Genomic DNA, 15,735 nt, shown 5'->3' on the forward strand with positions numbered 1-15,735 from the left:
GAGGAGGGACTAGAGAAGGGAACTCGAGAGGGGACTCGCGAGGGGAACTAGAGGAGGGACTAGAGAGGGGACTAAAGGAGGGACTAGAGAGGGGACTAAAGGAGGGACTATAGGAGGGACTAAAGGAGGGAACTCGAGAGGGGACTCGAGAGGGGACTCGAGAGTTGACTAGAAAGGGGACTCGAGAAGGGACTCGAGAGGGGACCTGAGAGGGAACTGGAGAGGGAACTGGAGAGGGAACTGGAGAGGAGACTCGAGAAGGGACTTGAGGAGACTCGAGAGGAGACTGGAGAGAGAACTGGAGAGGGAACTGGAGAGGGGACTGGAGAGGGGACTGGAGAGGGGACTGGAGAGGGGGACTCGAGAGGGGACTCGAGAGGGGACTCGGGTAGGAACTGGAGAGGGGACTCGGGTAGGAACTGGAGAGGGGACTCGGGTAGGAACTGGAGAGGGGACTCGGGTAGGAACTGGAGAGGGGACTTGAGAGGGAACTTGTGTCGGTCGGTACGCCGACAGGACACGGGGAGCTGGTGTCGTCTGGGGAGCCAGCAGGAGACGAGGTGCTGGAGTCGGCCGGTACGCCGACAAGACTCGGGGAACTGGCGTCGGCTGGGGAGCCAGCAGGAGACGAGGTGCTGGAGTCGGCCGGTACGCCGACAAGACTCGGGGAGCTGGTGTTGGCTGGAGAGCCAACAGGAGACGAGGTGCTGGAGTCGGCCGGTACGCCGACAAGACTCGGGGAGATGGCGTCGGCTGGGGAGCCAGCAGGAGACGAGGTGCTGGAGTCGGGACCATGACTGCTGGAGCCGGTACTTGAGCCGGAACCATGGCTGGAACTGGGGCCGGAACCATGGCTGTATGGGCCAGCTCTGGTGCAGGGACCACGGTTGTAAGATCCAGTTCTGGAGCCGGAAACATGGCTGTAAGGTCCGGAGCTGAAGCCTGGATCATGGCTGTGTGGGCCGGTTTTGGAGCCGGAAACATGGCTGCTGGGGCCGACACTGGAGCCGGAACCATGGCTGCTGGGCAAGGAACCGGAACACGGATCCATGGCTGTGTTGGGTGGTACTGGAGCACGGTACCATGGCTATGTGGGATGGTACTGGAGCACGGAACCATGGCTGCTGGCTCCGGCACTGGAGCCGGAACCATGGCTGTTGGGGCCTGTACTGGAGCCGGAACCATGGCTGCTGGGGCTCGGGCTGCTAGCCTGGCCTTGCGACGACTCCTCTTAGCAGCCTCCTGAATACTCCGTGGACCTCCATAAGCCTGACGAGTTCCGGAATACGACTCCTGGACAGGAGCAGGAACTGGGGCAGAAGCACGGGTTGACTTCAGGCGGAACCCACCAAGGCGTATGGCGCCAGGTTGGGAATTGGGAGACAGGGAGCTAGCATGCCTGGAATCACATGCTTGAAGGAAGTCCAAAATCCAGTCAGGTAAAAACTCAACAAAACGTGGTTTCTCTGCTGCCAACCGGAGCGCCTCTACCAGAGCAGCCCTCTTCTGCCGAACACTGGACGCTCCCTTCCACCAATCGAAGCAGCAAGCCAGATAGAAGGTTAAATGCTGTAATTCAACCTCCCATGGATCATCTGCTGGGTCCATTTTGTGGTCGGTTCGTTCTGTCACGGTGTGTGAAGCAGGTAGGACCCAAATGCAGAATAAAGTGACAATTCCTTTATTTCAAGGCTAGGTGAAAACAAAGACAAAACAGAACACTCACCGACGAACAAGTCATGACAAAAGACGAACCGACAAAGACAGACAGAAAAACCAGAACTTAAATACACACAAGACTAATCACAGAAACAAGACACAGGTGAGGAGGGAGGAGGAAACACAGGGACACCAGGTGAACACAATCTGGTAAATTAGACACACCAGGGAAACTAACGACCGGGAACCACAGACAGATTTAAACAAGACACAACGCAGACAGAAACAGGCAAGACAGGAAGTGAAGACCTTTCAACATAAAACATGAAACAAGACAAGACAAAACACCATAAAGACAGATCGTGACAGTAACGGCCCATTCTCACCCTGATCTAGGACATTAATAACCACTGATAGCCATTAGCCATTTATCCATTTAATGGACTCAAATTATATGAAATCAGATGATATCACCAATGATGCTGTTTGTAAATTGAGGGTCTGTTTTCCCTTGTAGTCCCCCAGGAGGTGGTGGAGGTCGGGGATTGGGCTAATTGTGTCACACTGCCCTTCAAAACCAGAGCTCGACTGCCTGCAGATGCAACGGTGAGATGGAAACGTTTCGAGTTATACAATTCCTCGACAGTCCATGTGTATCAGAATGGCCAAGACAAGTCTGAGGTGCAGCACGACTCTTACAGAGACCGCACAAAGATGATGGAAAAACCCCTGCAAGCTGGAGATCTCAGTCTGACCCTGATCAACCCCAGTCATGGAGACAGCGGTGCATACACATGCACCATTGAAAGGGACGGAGACGTGATATGGGAGAGATCGGTGAGGCTCAAGATCAAAGGTCAGTACTGTAGATAAAGATCAGAGGTCTCTTTAACAGGAGGATGATGTCAGTGATGTTACATATCCCATTTGTTGTTTACAGCAAGACTTTGGGTTTTGGCTAACTGATGCATTTGTTCTCTTTGCAGCGATAGGGTTTTAAAGAAGAAAGGACCGAAGACGAACCAGATGGCGCCGTGAACAAGCAGCTTCTCTGAACCAGTGATATGTTCACTGTTGAATTTGTTCACTGATGTTAACGCTTCAGTATTGAATTCAAGTCTCTCCTTCCTTCTCTCTCTGCCTGCAGGTACTATGTGGTGTAAAAAATCTGACGTTAATGTTCAAAATGGTTTTGTGATTTCATAATTGTTTTAATAATGTACGTTTCTGGCTGTAGCACATGCTCCCTGCTCACATGATCACCTTTACATTAACAATAAAAAATCTGATAATGTGATTGTCTACCAGTCACGGGGGATCTTTTTCTTTAACGTTAACACTTTCCTGATAAAAGCTGAGGCACTAAGATTCATTAAAACACGTTGGATCTCTTACTGTACTGTAACTCTTGTGTTTAATATTCAGAACTGAATTAGTCTGTTTTTTTACAAAGCAATTTCTGCCAAAAACTTCTTTTCACTTGTTTATTATTTTAATATTTTTAAGTCCAGGATTTAAAACCTTATTATTAAAACATATTAATAAGAACATCAATTAATGAATGATTAACAACATAGGTTCTAATGCAGTGCTTCTCAAAGTGTGGTCCGCGGACCACTGGTGGTCCGTGAGTATATTGGTAAAATTTCACATTTTTAATTAATTAATTAAAGTTTTCCGCACTCTCGCGGGAATATCTCCGCAATGGAGTGAGCTTAAGTTTCACTTTCGATTGCATGATATAGCCCAGATAAACACCTTCATCACACATGTTGCCACTTGTTTGTACAATTTTCAGGCGATTTATAAAAAACGATGTGTTTTTGGATATTTGTGGAGTTAGGTGGTCCGCGAGTGTTTTTTTATTGGTTAAGTGGTCCTTGGTATGAAAAAGTTTGAGAAACACTGTTCTAATGCATGGCTGCTATGAGCCAAAGATTTAAAGACTCTTTTTACCCTGTGAAATATATTACAGTACCATAATAGATGATCGTGTTCAATTTAGCAAAACGTTGAACCAATTTCTATCATGACATGGCTACAGGCAATTTTACTTAAGTCTTACAGAAAATACTTGAATAACAGAGAGTGAACGTTTTTTTTGTTTTTTTTAAAATAACGAACAGGAGAGCTAAGACAAAACACAGGTAAACAAGAAACTAAGAGAGCAGGCAAGGTAATACTAAACAAAAGATAAACAGCACAACTAAAGTAGACACAAAATGGGATGGCACGAGGAAAACAGGCAGCGAATCCAGAGGAAGAAACAGCCGAAAGGAAACATGGTAGATAGAAACTTTGATGAAACATTGATGAGTAGAACCACGGTAAACATCAACGCCCAGAAAAACTCTGGGAAAGAGACGCGTATGTACACACAGAACTAATAACAAACAAAAGACAGAGCTGGGGAAATACAATCAGGGCGGGGCAAACAATCACAAAAAGGCGAGAAGAAAACAAAAAGGGCGGGAAACCAAAGACAGAGTAAACAGTTTTTTTACATTGATCCCTCCTGGACTCAACAATCCATTTACAGCAGAAGATAAGTGTTTTAAGAGATTCCACAGAGCCTCTCGCTGACCTCCCACAGTTTCTTGGCCACGGCGTCGTCCCGGGTCTTCAGGCACGTTTCCTGCACGGCGCAGTAGGTAAAGTAGCGCCCGCTCAGAGGTTCGATGCCCTCCTGGAGGCAGCAGTGCAGCGTAGTCTGAGCGCCGGCCTCCGGGTCCAGGAACAGCAGCCGGGCGATGGGCTCGATGAACACCTTCTGCCACAGACTGACGTGACGGGACAGCCCGGTGCGAACCACACCTGCAGGAGGAGAGACACACCTGAGTCAATGCAAGCATGAGGTAAGACAAGACTACAACTTCACACTAACACACCCTTCATCACAGGTGTGGTGGGTTGTACCTGTAACCACGGCCACGCCCACAGCTATTTTAAGAATACTGCGGTTTTGATGTTTGACAAAATGTAACCAGCACAACCCCATTCACATGAGAAATGCTTCACTAGCTATGAACTAAACTGGACATTTAGAGGGGGTTTTATATAGAGACTTTTTATTTTTATTTAAACTCCCTACATAATGGTCTAGTGCAGGGGTCGGCAACAGGCGGACCGCGGCCCAGATCCGGACCCAGATGCCGACCTATACGGACCCGGACCTATAATCAATACATTAATAAGGGATTTCAATTTTGACGGGGCGATTCTATTTTAACCGCTGCCGACAGGGGGCGAAAGAGACGAGTGAGCGATACAGGGAGAGAAACACAGAAGAAGAGATGAGATCGCGGCAGAGAGAAGCGGAGAGGAAAGTGAGTGAAGAGAATAATTAGCGATACAGGGAGAGAAGCGGAGAGGAGAGTGAACAGGCGTGTTAGCGGCAGACAGGGAGAGACAAATAATTACACATGGCGCTCTCCAAGAAGAGGAAAGTGGACAGTGAGAACAGAGCTTTGAACCCTGAGTGGACTCGTTCATGTTCATCCTGCCCACTGGGAGCACAGAACCAGTGTGTCTCATTTGTTCAGAGACCGTGGCGCTCATTAAAAGTGCCAAAACGCCACTATGAGACAAAACACAAAGTGTTTGACCAAACATTCCCTCTCAAGTCAGAACTGAGGTCACAAAAAATAAGCAGTCTCAGAGCCCAATATGATCAGTCCACCAGGATCAAAATAAAAAATAAATATCGTTCCAGGGCAGGCTAACCAATGAGCACCTGCATGTGTGTATGAGAATGGCCCTGACACCATTTCAGCCCAGATCTTAACTGGCAGGACAAGCTGCAGCTCAATTTTTGCACTGAATTAAAAAAAAGTGAGTGAGGGACTGCAATATAAGAGGGAAAGAAAGAGAATTGTTATGATGTGTAAAGACTGATATTGTTCTATAATCATCTGAAACTGATAAGTCATGATGTGAAACGGTTAACAAAGAAAAAGGGAAACTCAAGCTGCTGCTACACTTTATTTTATTTATCTAAAATTAAGCACTTTTAAGATGCACATATTTTCAAAAGCTATTTGATTTATTTTCTCTATTTTATTTTTAAATGCAGCCCGAGAGGAACATTACACATATCCACAGTATTTACTGTATATCTGTATAGTTCAATGTTCATTGACAATAAATGTTGTTGTTTTTGAATTGTACTCTTTATTTGATTGGCAGTCAGTTGTTGATTACATGCAGACGTTGATAAAGCTACAGGCTACTTCAATATATATCACACTAATTCATAAAGCAGCTTAGACATTTTGATGTTCCGGAACTTTGCATGGGGAGATTTTCTCTAACTGGACCTTGTTGAATTTTAGTTGAATACCCCCGGTCTAATGCCCATGTATGTCATCTTTAATTCCTTTCATTCGAATATGAGTCAGCTAGTCTATACATATTTTTCCCATCTTAAAAAAGCCAAAATATGTAAAATTAATATACAATAAATAACATAGACTTCTCTTAAAGTCATCGTAAATAAGCCAAATAGTTACCGCCTGTTCATGTCACATCAAAGTCAATCTAGATCGGTTTGTTTCCGAATGATTACATACAGATCATTAATTCAAGCTCTGCAGTATCTGTCTGAAGGTGTGACTGTGTGAGGATCAGCTGTCTTTATTCGGAGCGCTGAAAAGACTCACTAAAGACACTGAAGCTCTGCAGCCACCAGGAGTCCTCCTGAATCAAAAGGAAGAAGTATATGTTAAAAAAACTAGAAATACTACATACATATATTATAATACTACAAGTGAGAGTAATTGATTCAGTTATTATTGGATTATAATTAAATTAATATTAATGCCTTCATCCATTAAGTGTTGCAACTGAAAATGCTTAAGATCATTTTTATTACTTGGGAAGCTTGTCTGATTTTTTAACAAATATGTTTGATATATTTTAAGCAGTGTGACAGATTTCCTGAAGGAAACACAGTAAACTTATTTGCTGTCCAGGTAGCCCACCAGTTGCCGTCCTTGTTTTGATTTGGAAACAAAGATGGGAATCTGGATATCTTTGAATCTTTGAGGATTCAGAAAACACCTTTAGGACTTTTCTTTTTCTTTGGGTTTGTAAATGTAACACAAGGAGCTGCCCAGCAGATGTCGCCATTTATGACTGCAACAAATGCTTCAAAACCATGAACCAACTTCAACATTATACAATGGAACATTTGAACATCAATGTAAGTAAAAGTATTCTCATCTTCTTGTAATAAAAGTATCGGCAGTAAAAGTACAGAAGTATCCTCAGCTTTATGCTGTACTCATAGAACAGTAAAATGCGACTGATATCTGATTATATGCTACATTAATACATTGTTGATACCGAAGCATCCGATCAGAGCAGTTTGCTACTTGTGTAGCTGCTCCAGGTAATGTCGTTTTCAATACTTTATATAGAGTTTAGTCGGTCGAGCCCCTTCAAAGGGTCCCCAGATAAGTTAGGCTGGTTATTCTGTTCAATCTGTCTATTTATTTTTAGATCATTTTTATCTATTATCTCTTTGCTAGTCTGAAAGTTTACAACCCTAACCGTAACCCTAGGCAGACTGGAAATGGGGAGAGGTTAAGACGAGCATCAATAGGCACTCCTTTTTACTTTCTCTGTCATAGTTGCTCAGGTGTTATACAATTAAACTTGTTTTCCTTAACCTGATTCGTCACATTCCTGCGACAGTCAACTGCGAGCCACTTTCAGTAAACTAAAAGTACGGTTACTTTGTGATCAGTTTATAAGAAGAACAGTGACGGAGAGAATCAGATTTTGGTTATTTCGTCATGAAGATGAAGGCGTTAGTGGGGTTTTTGACCCTCGTACACGGTATGATTACCTTCTTCTTTCTACTCTCATGTCTCCAGCTTTAGTTTCATGTATCCTCGTAAATCAGCAGCTAAAACCAAAGTTTTGATTTAAAATGAACACATTTCAAGGATGCTAAAATCTAATTTAATGATTTATTACAATTAAAATGGAGTTTGTGTTTTTGTTGTGAAATTCACTGCATAGAAACAATAATAGAAAATAGAAGCAGAAGCAGACAAATATCTCCTGTTTCATATGACCACTTCAATTGAATATATAAAATGCATTTGCTAATACTTTTCTTAGTGTCATTTTGAATGCTTACTTTACTTGTAACAGAGTATTTTATACTTTTAATTAAAACAATCTGATTAGTTCTACCGCCACCATCATTTGGTACCGTCTGCATGTTCCTTTTTTTGGGAGCAAGTTGTAAATTATTCTTATTTAAGTTGGGTTAAATCATTTATCTATTTATCTAGCTTTGGTAATTTCTTAAATGCAAGTGTTTCTGAGTATTTGTAGGATAAAAGGTTTCTCTTTATATAAATGTATTTGTACATTTATTATAAACTTCATTATATATACATTTTTTGTGTGTAAACAAACAAGCAAATAAAATATATACATTTATAATTTAAACATCCTTTTGTGTGTCCTTCAAGTTTCCCAGCAATTTTCAGCTGTTGTAAGCGTGTATGAGGGGGTGGAGTCTGTCCAGCTGCCCTGTCAGTCATCTAGGTTACCTGAGGACACAACAGTGGTGTGGGAGCGATACGATTCCCATCCCTCAACCGTCTACCAGCATCAGCATCAGGTATATGAGCATTATCTTCAAAACCAGCATTACAGCGGCCGGACATCAATGTCAACTGATGCTCTGGAAACTGGAGACCTCAGCCTCACTCTGAAAGAACCCCAACTCTCTGACAGTGGCGTCTACATCTGCCAAAGGTTCAGAAAGGAAGAGGAATTATCACCCCGATTCACAATGTTACTGGAGGTCAAAGGTGAGGAACATCCCTACCCCCATCCCCATTAAACATGCAGGTTGGGGGTAAGTGGAGAAAACATTATATTGTGCTTTCTAGTGGATAAAACATAATAAGTGCCCTGTAGGGAAACATGTAGTATGGAAAACATGATGCAACTAGAAAATGCATTTCCTGCTTAAAATGCGTGTGAATGCTGTAAACATGTGTTGCTGAATTTAACTGAAAATGCAGAAAAGGCTAAATATGTTCTTAGTTGAATGGTAGCTGCTTTTAGCTACAAAAACCAAGTAAGTGTGTTGCTGAACTTAGCGGAGAAATGCAGAAAAGTGAAATTATTTGAATCAAAATTGTTACAGCTCAAATGCATTGCAATGACTTTGTTGAAAACTTGAAAGTGAAATGTTAAACTGGAAGAGTAGGAAAAATAGTGAAGAAGCTTAATATTTAAAAGAAAAGGTTTAAAAAAGGTATAAACAACTAAATGTATATCCTCAATGTCCTGAAATAGCTGAATAATGTAATAGTTGAATGGTTTCTGTAGCTGAAAGTAGGCTGAAGGAGTTAGATATTAAATGTAAGTAGTAGTGAATGAATGTGTATTAAGAAGAGAAAAGAAAGTCAGAATGCAGCAGAATATTTTTACTGCAAACTTTTGAACTAAAACCAAACGTCGCCAATAATGTATAAAATATGTGGACCGCGTTGAAGTCAGTATGAAGTCTCCATCACGGCCCCTACACACGGCGGCGTGCGTTGACGCTTCAACGCTTCTGCCCATTCACTTTGAATGGGGTGACGTCACGCTTCGCCGAACTGCATTGTGAGAGCAAAGCGTAGCACAATGTTCTACTTTTGAAGCCAATCAAACCGCTGCTTGTGTGTCCGGGGCGGGTGATTCAGGTGATTGGTTGTTGGTCTAGCTTCAGACATGCCCGCCGGCAAGCGGCAACGCACGCCGCCGTGTGTAAGGGCCGTCAGAGAGAAAATAATAGGCTGAGACAGTCTTTAAACTCCAGTCTGTGTGTTTGTGTTTGAGGTGATGACGTTATCAAACACCTGTGTGTGTAAGCCCAGAGATCAAAGGTTACCATGGTGACAACGTTATCAAACACCTGAGTGTGTGAGCCCAGAGATCAAAGGTTACCATGGAGATGTGCAGTGAAAGGAGAGCCTTTCCATTGTTCTGAATGAGAAATAAACCTCTTGCATTTCTAACTTTTGTTGAAAACCGTAGCAGCTATCGGTAAAATGTCAACGCGTGGAGCATGTCAGGACCCTGAAAAGCGTCTCAGTCTGCTTTTCGTGGACTTTCGGGTCAATAATGTGGCGTTTTTGTCAAATTTACTAAAGGTGTGCAGTTGCTGCTCTGACGAAAGATCAGGCTGAATTTACGATGGGCCTTAATGGAGACATGTTGAACGTTGTTGTCACTTCATGCCCTCAAGAGGCATTTTGTTTAATTGTTTTGCTTAATATTTTTTTATTTTTTTATACGTAGGAGAGGTTTTCCTACGTTTTTCATGAAAAATGATGTCCAAGGACTGTAGGGTTTGGGAATTATGGCAGGTTTAAAATAAAAAAGTAAGGCTAATTTCAAGCTCTCCTCGACTCTAGCTGTGAAATCACGCACTCTAAGCCTTACGCTGCGTCCACACGGCGGCATGCGTTGACGCTTACCGGTGAGCTTGTCTGAAACTCGACCAACAACCAATCACATGAATCTCCCGCCCCGGACACACAAGCACGCGGCTAGAGCTTGTACTGGCATATGATTTGATTGGCTGACGCTTCCGCCGAAGCTTCAAAAGTTGAACATTGCTCAACTTTTGAGACGAGCAACGCGAGCAAAGCGAAGCAACACTCCCACAATGCAGTTCGGCAAAGCGTGACGTCACCCCATTCAAAGTAAATGGGCAGAAGCGTTGAAGCTTCAACGCACGCCGCCGTGTAGACGGACCATTAACGAGCTGCGCAATACACACTAATGTTAAAATCTGAAGAAGGTCTCTTTACCGTTCGCACTAATTCTCTCTAAGGTGGCCTTGAGGCAGTCGAATTCAAGCTGTACTGCTGGAAAACTTGGTGCCCTACCACATGCAGCTGGTGTCCTTTAATTGTTTTCACCCCAGCCCCCCCGACAGTCACACATGCTGCCCGTTGGCCTTTATATTAATTGTTTGCTTCTACACTAATGCTCTGAACGCCATGTATATAACCTTTTAAGTTTGTAAAGATGTCTATGCATATATGTGTAGGTATTTGTAAATGTAATAGTTTTGTGTTTTTGGCGTGTAAAGAAGTTATTTTAGATAATATATACATCAATAATTGAGACATCATTTTGTGTCTCCTCCCAGTTCCTCAACATAACTCAACCATTTAGGGGGGGTGAAGTCTGTCCAGCTGCCCTGCCAGTCGTCTAGGTCAGGGTCCGCGGGTCATTTGGTACCGGGCCGCAGAGAAAGGTTGAATACAAAAATATTTTATAAAGATATTATACAAAAATATTTTATTGATTATTAGTCTGAAAGTTATTTTATTTTTCGCGTGCCGTGAGTTATTACAGTGATACCTTTTTCTGAACCAGCCCAACTCATGGAAAACCGCCCATCTGGCAACACTGAGCGCGAGAGCAGTCTGGACTCTGGAACGTCATTACGCTGATTGGCTGTACGATACCCCAAATATTAAGCCCACAAAAAGCCCTGCTAAAAACAAGCTAGCAAAAATGAGTGCAACACAAACTTCTTTAAAGAGATTGTTGGGAAAGGGGAAAAGACCCAATGAGGAGACAGAGGAAGAAGAGCCTACGACTTCAAAGAAAAAGAAAGCTGCATTTAAAAGACAATATCAGTAGTCCGACTTAAAGTATGGGTTTATCGCTACAGGTGATTCTCATGCTCCTAGCCCGCTCTGCATAATATGTGGCAACAGGCTAGCAAATGAGGCAATGAAGCCTTCAAAACTGCTTCGGCACATGGAGACCAAGCACCCTGGATTTTTTTAAAGAAAGAAACGTGAGCAAGAATGACAGAAGCAATTACTGATGGCCACCACATCTGAGAGCATCATACTTAGTGGCTAACTGTATTGCTAAGGCGAAGAAACCTTTTACTATTGGTGAAGAATTGATCCTTCCAGCCACGAAGGACATTTGCCGTGAACTTCTTGGAGAGGCTGCAGTTAAAAAGATTGCACAGGTTCCTCTTTCGGCTAGCACCGTCACTTGAATTGGCGAATTGAGAAAATAGCAGAGGACATTGAGACACAATTGTTGGAGAGGATTAATAAATCACCGTGGTACGCAATCCAGGTTGATGAGTCTACTGATATTGACAACAAGACAATACTACTCGTTTATGTGTGATATATATATATATATATCAGGAGGATGTGCATGAGGATATGTTATGTGCACTAATGTTGCCAACCAACACCACAGCTGCAGAACTATTCAAGTCTCTGAATGATTACATATCAGGAAAACTTAATTGGTCCTTTTGTGTCGGCATATGCACGGACGGAGCTGCTGCCATGACTGGACGGCTTTCGGGGTTTACCTGCTCGGGTTAAGGAGGTTGCACCTGAATGTGAGTCTACACACTGTGTCATTCACAGGGAAATGCTGTCTAGCCGAAAAATGTCACCTGAACTTAACAGCGTATTGAATTATGTCATTAAAGTCATTTACCATGTCAAAGCACATGCTCTTAACTCGCGTCTATTCGCGCAGCTTTGTGAGGAGATGGACGCACAGTACAAACGCCTTCTCTTACACACAGAAGTAAGATGGCTATGTAAAGGGAGATCGTTAACCAGAGTGTTTGAGTTACGAGAGCCGCTGCAGAGATTTATTTCCGAAAAAAAGTCACCACTGGCAGCACACTTCAGTGACAAGGAATGGGTCGCAAATCTCGCTTACTTGTGCGACATATTCAACCTGCTCAATGAACTCAATCTGTCACTTCAGGGGGAAATTACAACTGTCTTCATGTTGGCAGATAGAGTAGCTGCATTCAAGGCCAAGGAATTGTGGGGACAGCGAGTGAACTGAGGGATATTTGACATGTTTCAAACAATAGCAGGGATTTTGGAAGAGACTGAGCCTGAGCCATCATTCTCCCAGCTAGTGCAGGATCACCTCTCTTCGCTTTTGAAAGAGTTCGAGCGGTACTTCCCATCCACAAAAGACCCACGAAGGGCAAAAGAATGGATCTGCGACCCATTTGTGAACACACCAGCTGAATCAAGCTTGTCCGTGCCAGAAGAAGATCAACTGCTGGAGATTGCAAATGACGTTGGCCTTAAAAGTGTGTTTCAGACCACAACTCTTCTGGTGTTCTGGATTAAAATCAAGGCAGAATATCCTGAGATCGCCAAAAAAAGCACTGAAAACCTTGCTTCCATTTCCAACATCCTACCTTTGTGAAGTGGGATTTTCTACGGAGTGGACTGGACATAAGGAACACACTTCGGGTGTCATTGTCTCCCATTACCCCTAGATTGTTGCAGAGACACAAGCCCAGGGCTCCCACTAATGCAGCGTAATGGTGAGTTATATCTTATGCACTTTATATTTGTTTTGATGCCGGTGTTCCAGTTTAGCTGGTTATTGTGTTAACTGGTTTGATCTGCTTACACATTTACTTTTATTAATTCCTTCTTTTGCAGATGTGCGAGAGACTTTGAGACAGCAAACTGTGTTGAGTCAGTGTTTGAACGGGCAGATTGTCTGTCAACTGCAGAATATAAATGAAGCCTGCAATAAATAAATAAAATCGATTGAACTATAGCCGAGGCAATTAAGGTCTGAACCCATGCTTTGAAAAACGCTACTTTACTTGCATGTTATGTAATCATCTGTGCCGCGGTACCGTAGACAGGTTTTGTTTTTTTTGCAATTATATGCCTTTGTGGTAACATTCAACCCAATGGAAAATAGCTAACGTAACAACCATAGACAGAACGAAAGCAACACAATAACCAGGTAAACAGGAACACAGGTCGTATTATTTAATTTCCTCATATTTATCAACAACTTGAAGGCTGGTCCGCGAAAATATTGTCTTACATGAAACCGGTCCGTGGCGCAAAAAAGGTTGGGGACCGCTGGTTTAGGTTACCCGAGGACACAAAAGTGGTGTGGAGCCGCTTCGGTTTTAATCCCTCAGCCATCCACCAGCATCTTGACGAAAATGAGCCCCGTTTTCAAAACCAACATTACAGTGATCGAACATCTACGCCAATTTATGCTCTGATAACTGGAGACTTCAGCCTCATTCTGAAAGAACCCCAACTCTCTGACAGCGGCGTCTACACCTGCCACGTCCATAACAAGGAAAAGGACATTTCAAGGGTAATTGTGTGCCTGCAGGTTACAGGTAAGGAACAAACCCTAACCCCATTACTCTGTACATACAGGGCAGAGTAAGGTGGACATGGAAGGATTATCAGAACTTCTTATTACTTTATTAGAATACAAAAAAAAGGTTTTTACATATAATATTGTAGCTGTTTGGTGTACAGTAAGAGAAAGTCATGTTGTTGATTATGTTGCCAACAGAACGGCCCACATTTCCTCCTTGGTTATATCCTATGCTGGCTGTTTGCCTTGCTCTGGCTGTTGCTGCCTTGGGTTGGTACACAACCATCACAGGTATGTAGTATGTTGTCACAGGACCTGTTAAGATCACAGTTTGTGTGTTCGTGCTGCTGATGCTGTGGTTTGTTGTCCTCTCAGTCTCTTCTGTAGTGGTGGAAGAGGGGGTGTGCTTTGTAAAACTTCCTTACAATACCATGGCCCCTCTGCCTGAAGACGTCACCGTGGAGTGGAGTCCTTGTGCCCTCGAGCCAATGAGGGTCCACGAATATTGTAACGGTAACAACGATCTTGTCGGACAGGATGAGTTTTATTGCGATCGCACAAAGATGCAGAACGAGCTACTGAAAACCAAAGACCTCCGAGTCAATGGTCAGTATTTTAGATACCAGAGAGTGTAGGCTGCTGCTGCTGTTATATAGAATGTAACGTCATCAACAGCAAGTCGGCCATCTTTAAAGGATACTACTGATTGCAACCTGTTGACTGACCTGTAATACTCCTCTGCTTCAGTGAAGAGCTTCTCTTTGTAAATACATTTATCTTTCGCATGTTGTTTATTAGGACGAGAAAAAGCTGATAAATATTGACTGCTGCTGCATTTGCTAGACTCTAGGGGTCGACCGATTTTCGGCCTGGCTGATTATCGAGGTCGATATTCCGCATTTTACAGATTATCGGTATCGGCCTTTTTTTAAATCAAATTGCAGATACAACTTTGGCTCTGATGCGGCCGTTTCTCTGGCTGCAGTCACCACTGTTCACAAGCAATGTCCCACCCACAGCGCTATCTGATAGGCTATTACTGAAGTGTCAATCAACACTGAAGATTCTCCGGTCTGCAGCCAGACAGAGAGGCGGGACCTTCTCAGATTACAGGCAGGTGCGAAGAACGCAGACACAGACAAGCAGCAGCAGTGAGCGGCAGAGCCATACATGTATTTCGAAGGTAAATTGAAAGCCAAAGTTCAATAAACATCCCAATCCCCTATACTGAAGTTGCAAAAACAACACGATCTTATGATCCAATTCTATCAGTTTCCCAGTTACAAAGGGACCGGGGGGGGCGGGTAGCGTCTCGCAGCGGAGAAACTGACGCGCTGGGACGACTGGGACTGTGATGGCTGCTAGTGGAGCCTCGCAGCAACTCTGCTTTCTGCACCACAATCTGGTGCTGCTGAATTGGGACTACTAAATGAGTGAGACTCAAATATCAGAAGTTCAGAACAAGTTTTAGTAGTTTTTATTTTATTTTTACTTAATTTACTTTACTCAGAGGAAATCCGTTTTAAGATGTTGAAAAGTTCATTAAATATAAAAAGGCATTTCAAAGAAGTTGTGTTATTCTACATTTTGACACCAAGATTTTCTGACTTTACTGCAAATGTATATCGGTTCCAAATATCGGTTATCGGTCTACTTGATTACTAATAATCGGTATCGGTATCGGCCTTGAAAAAGCCATATCGGTCGATTCCTACTAGACTATATCCTCCAAAATGGCCGCACCGCCACATAATACACCTCTACTCCCATTCCCAAAGAATTTTAATTCTGTTTGGTTTCAGTTTAAGATCTATCACCCAAAAAATTAGGTTGATTATCATGGTTACATTTTAAATAGACATTCATTACATTACATTACATTGCATTTAGCTGACG

General features: G+C 43.2%; 1 protein-coding gene across 2 annotated transcripts in view; it reads left to right on the forward strand.

The window, feature by feature from the left end:
- The first annotated feature begins 7,292 nt into the window (after window positions 1-7,292).
- Window positions 7,293-15,735, forward strand: part of LOC117536735 (butyrophilin-like protein 2) — a 34,430-nt gene continuing 25,987 nt past the window's right edge. Inside the window, exons 1-4 of one of the 2 annotated variants that reach the window (XM_034201728.1) lie at window positions 7,293-7,497; window positions 8,145-8,489; window positions 14,038-14,130; window positions 14,215-14,445. In XM_034201728.1, coding sequence (XP_034057619.1) covers window positions 7,455-7,497; window positions 8,145-8,489; window positions 14,038-14,130; window positions 14,215-14,445 — 712 coding nt within the window. In that variant the 5' untranslated portion in view covers window positions 7,293-7,454. The remainder of the gene's footprint in view (window positions 7,498-8,144; window positions 8,490-14,037; window positions 14,131-14,214; window positions 14,446-15,735) is intronic. The other variant, XM_034201729.1, reaches the window with a different exon arrangement.

Source organism: Gymnodraco acuticeps, unplaced genomic scaffold (assembly GCF_902827175.1).
Source record: "Gymnodraco acuticeps unplaced genomic scaffold, fGymAcu1.1, whole genome shotgun sequence".
NCBI classification, from domain to species: Eukaryota; Metazoa; Chordata; class Actinopteri; order Perciformes; family Bathydraconidae; genus Gymnodraco; species Gymnodraco acuticeps.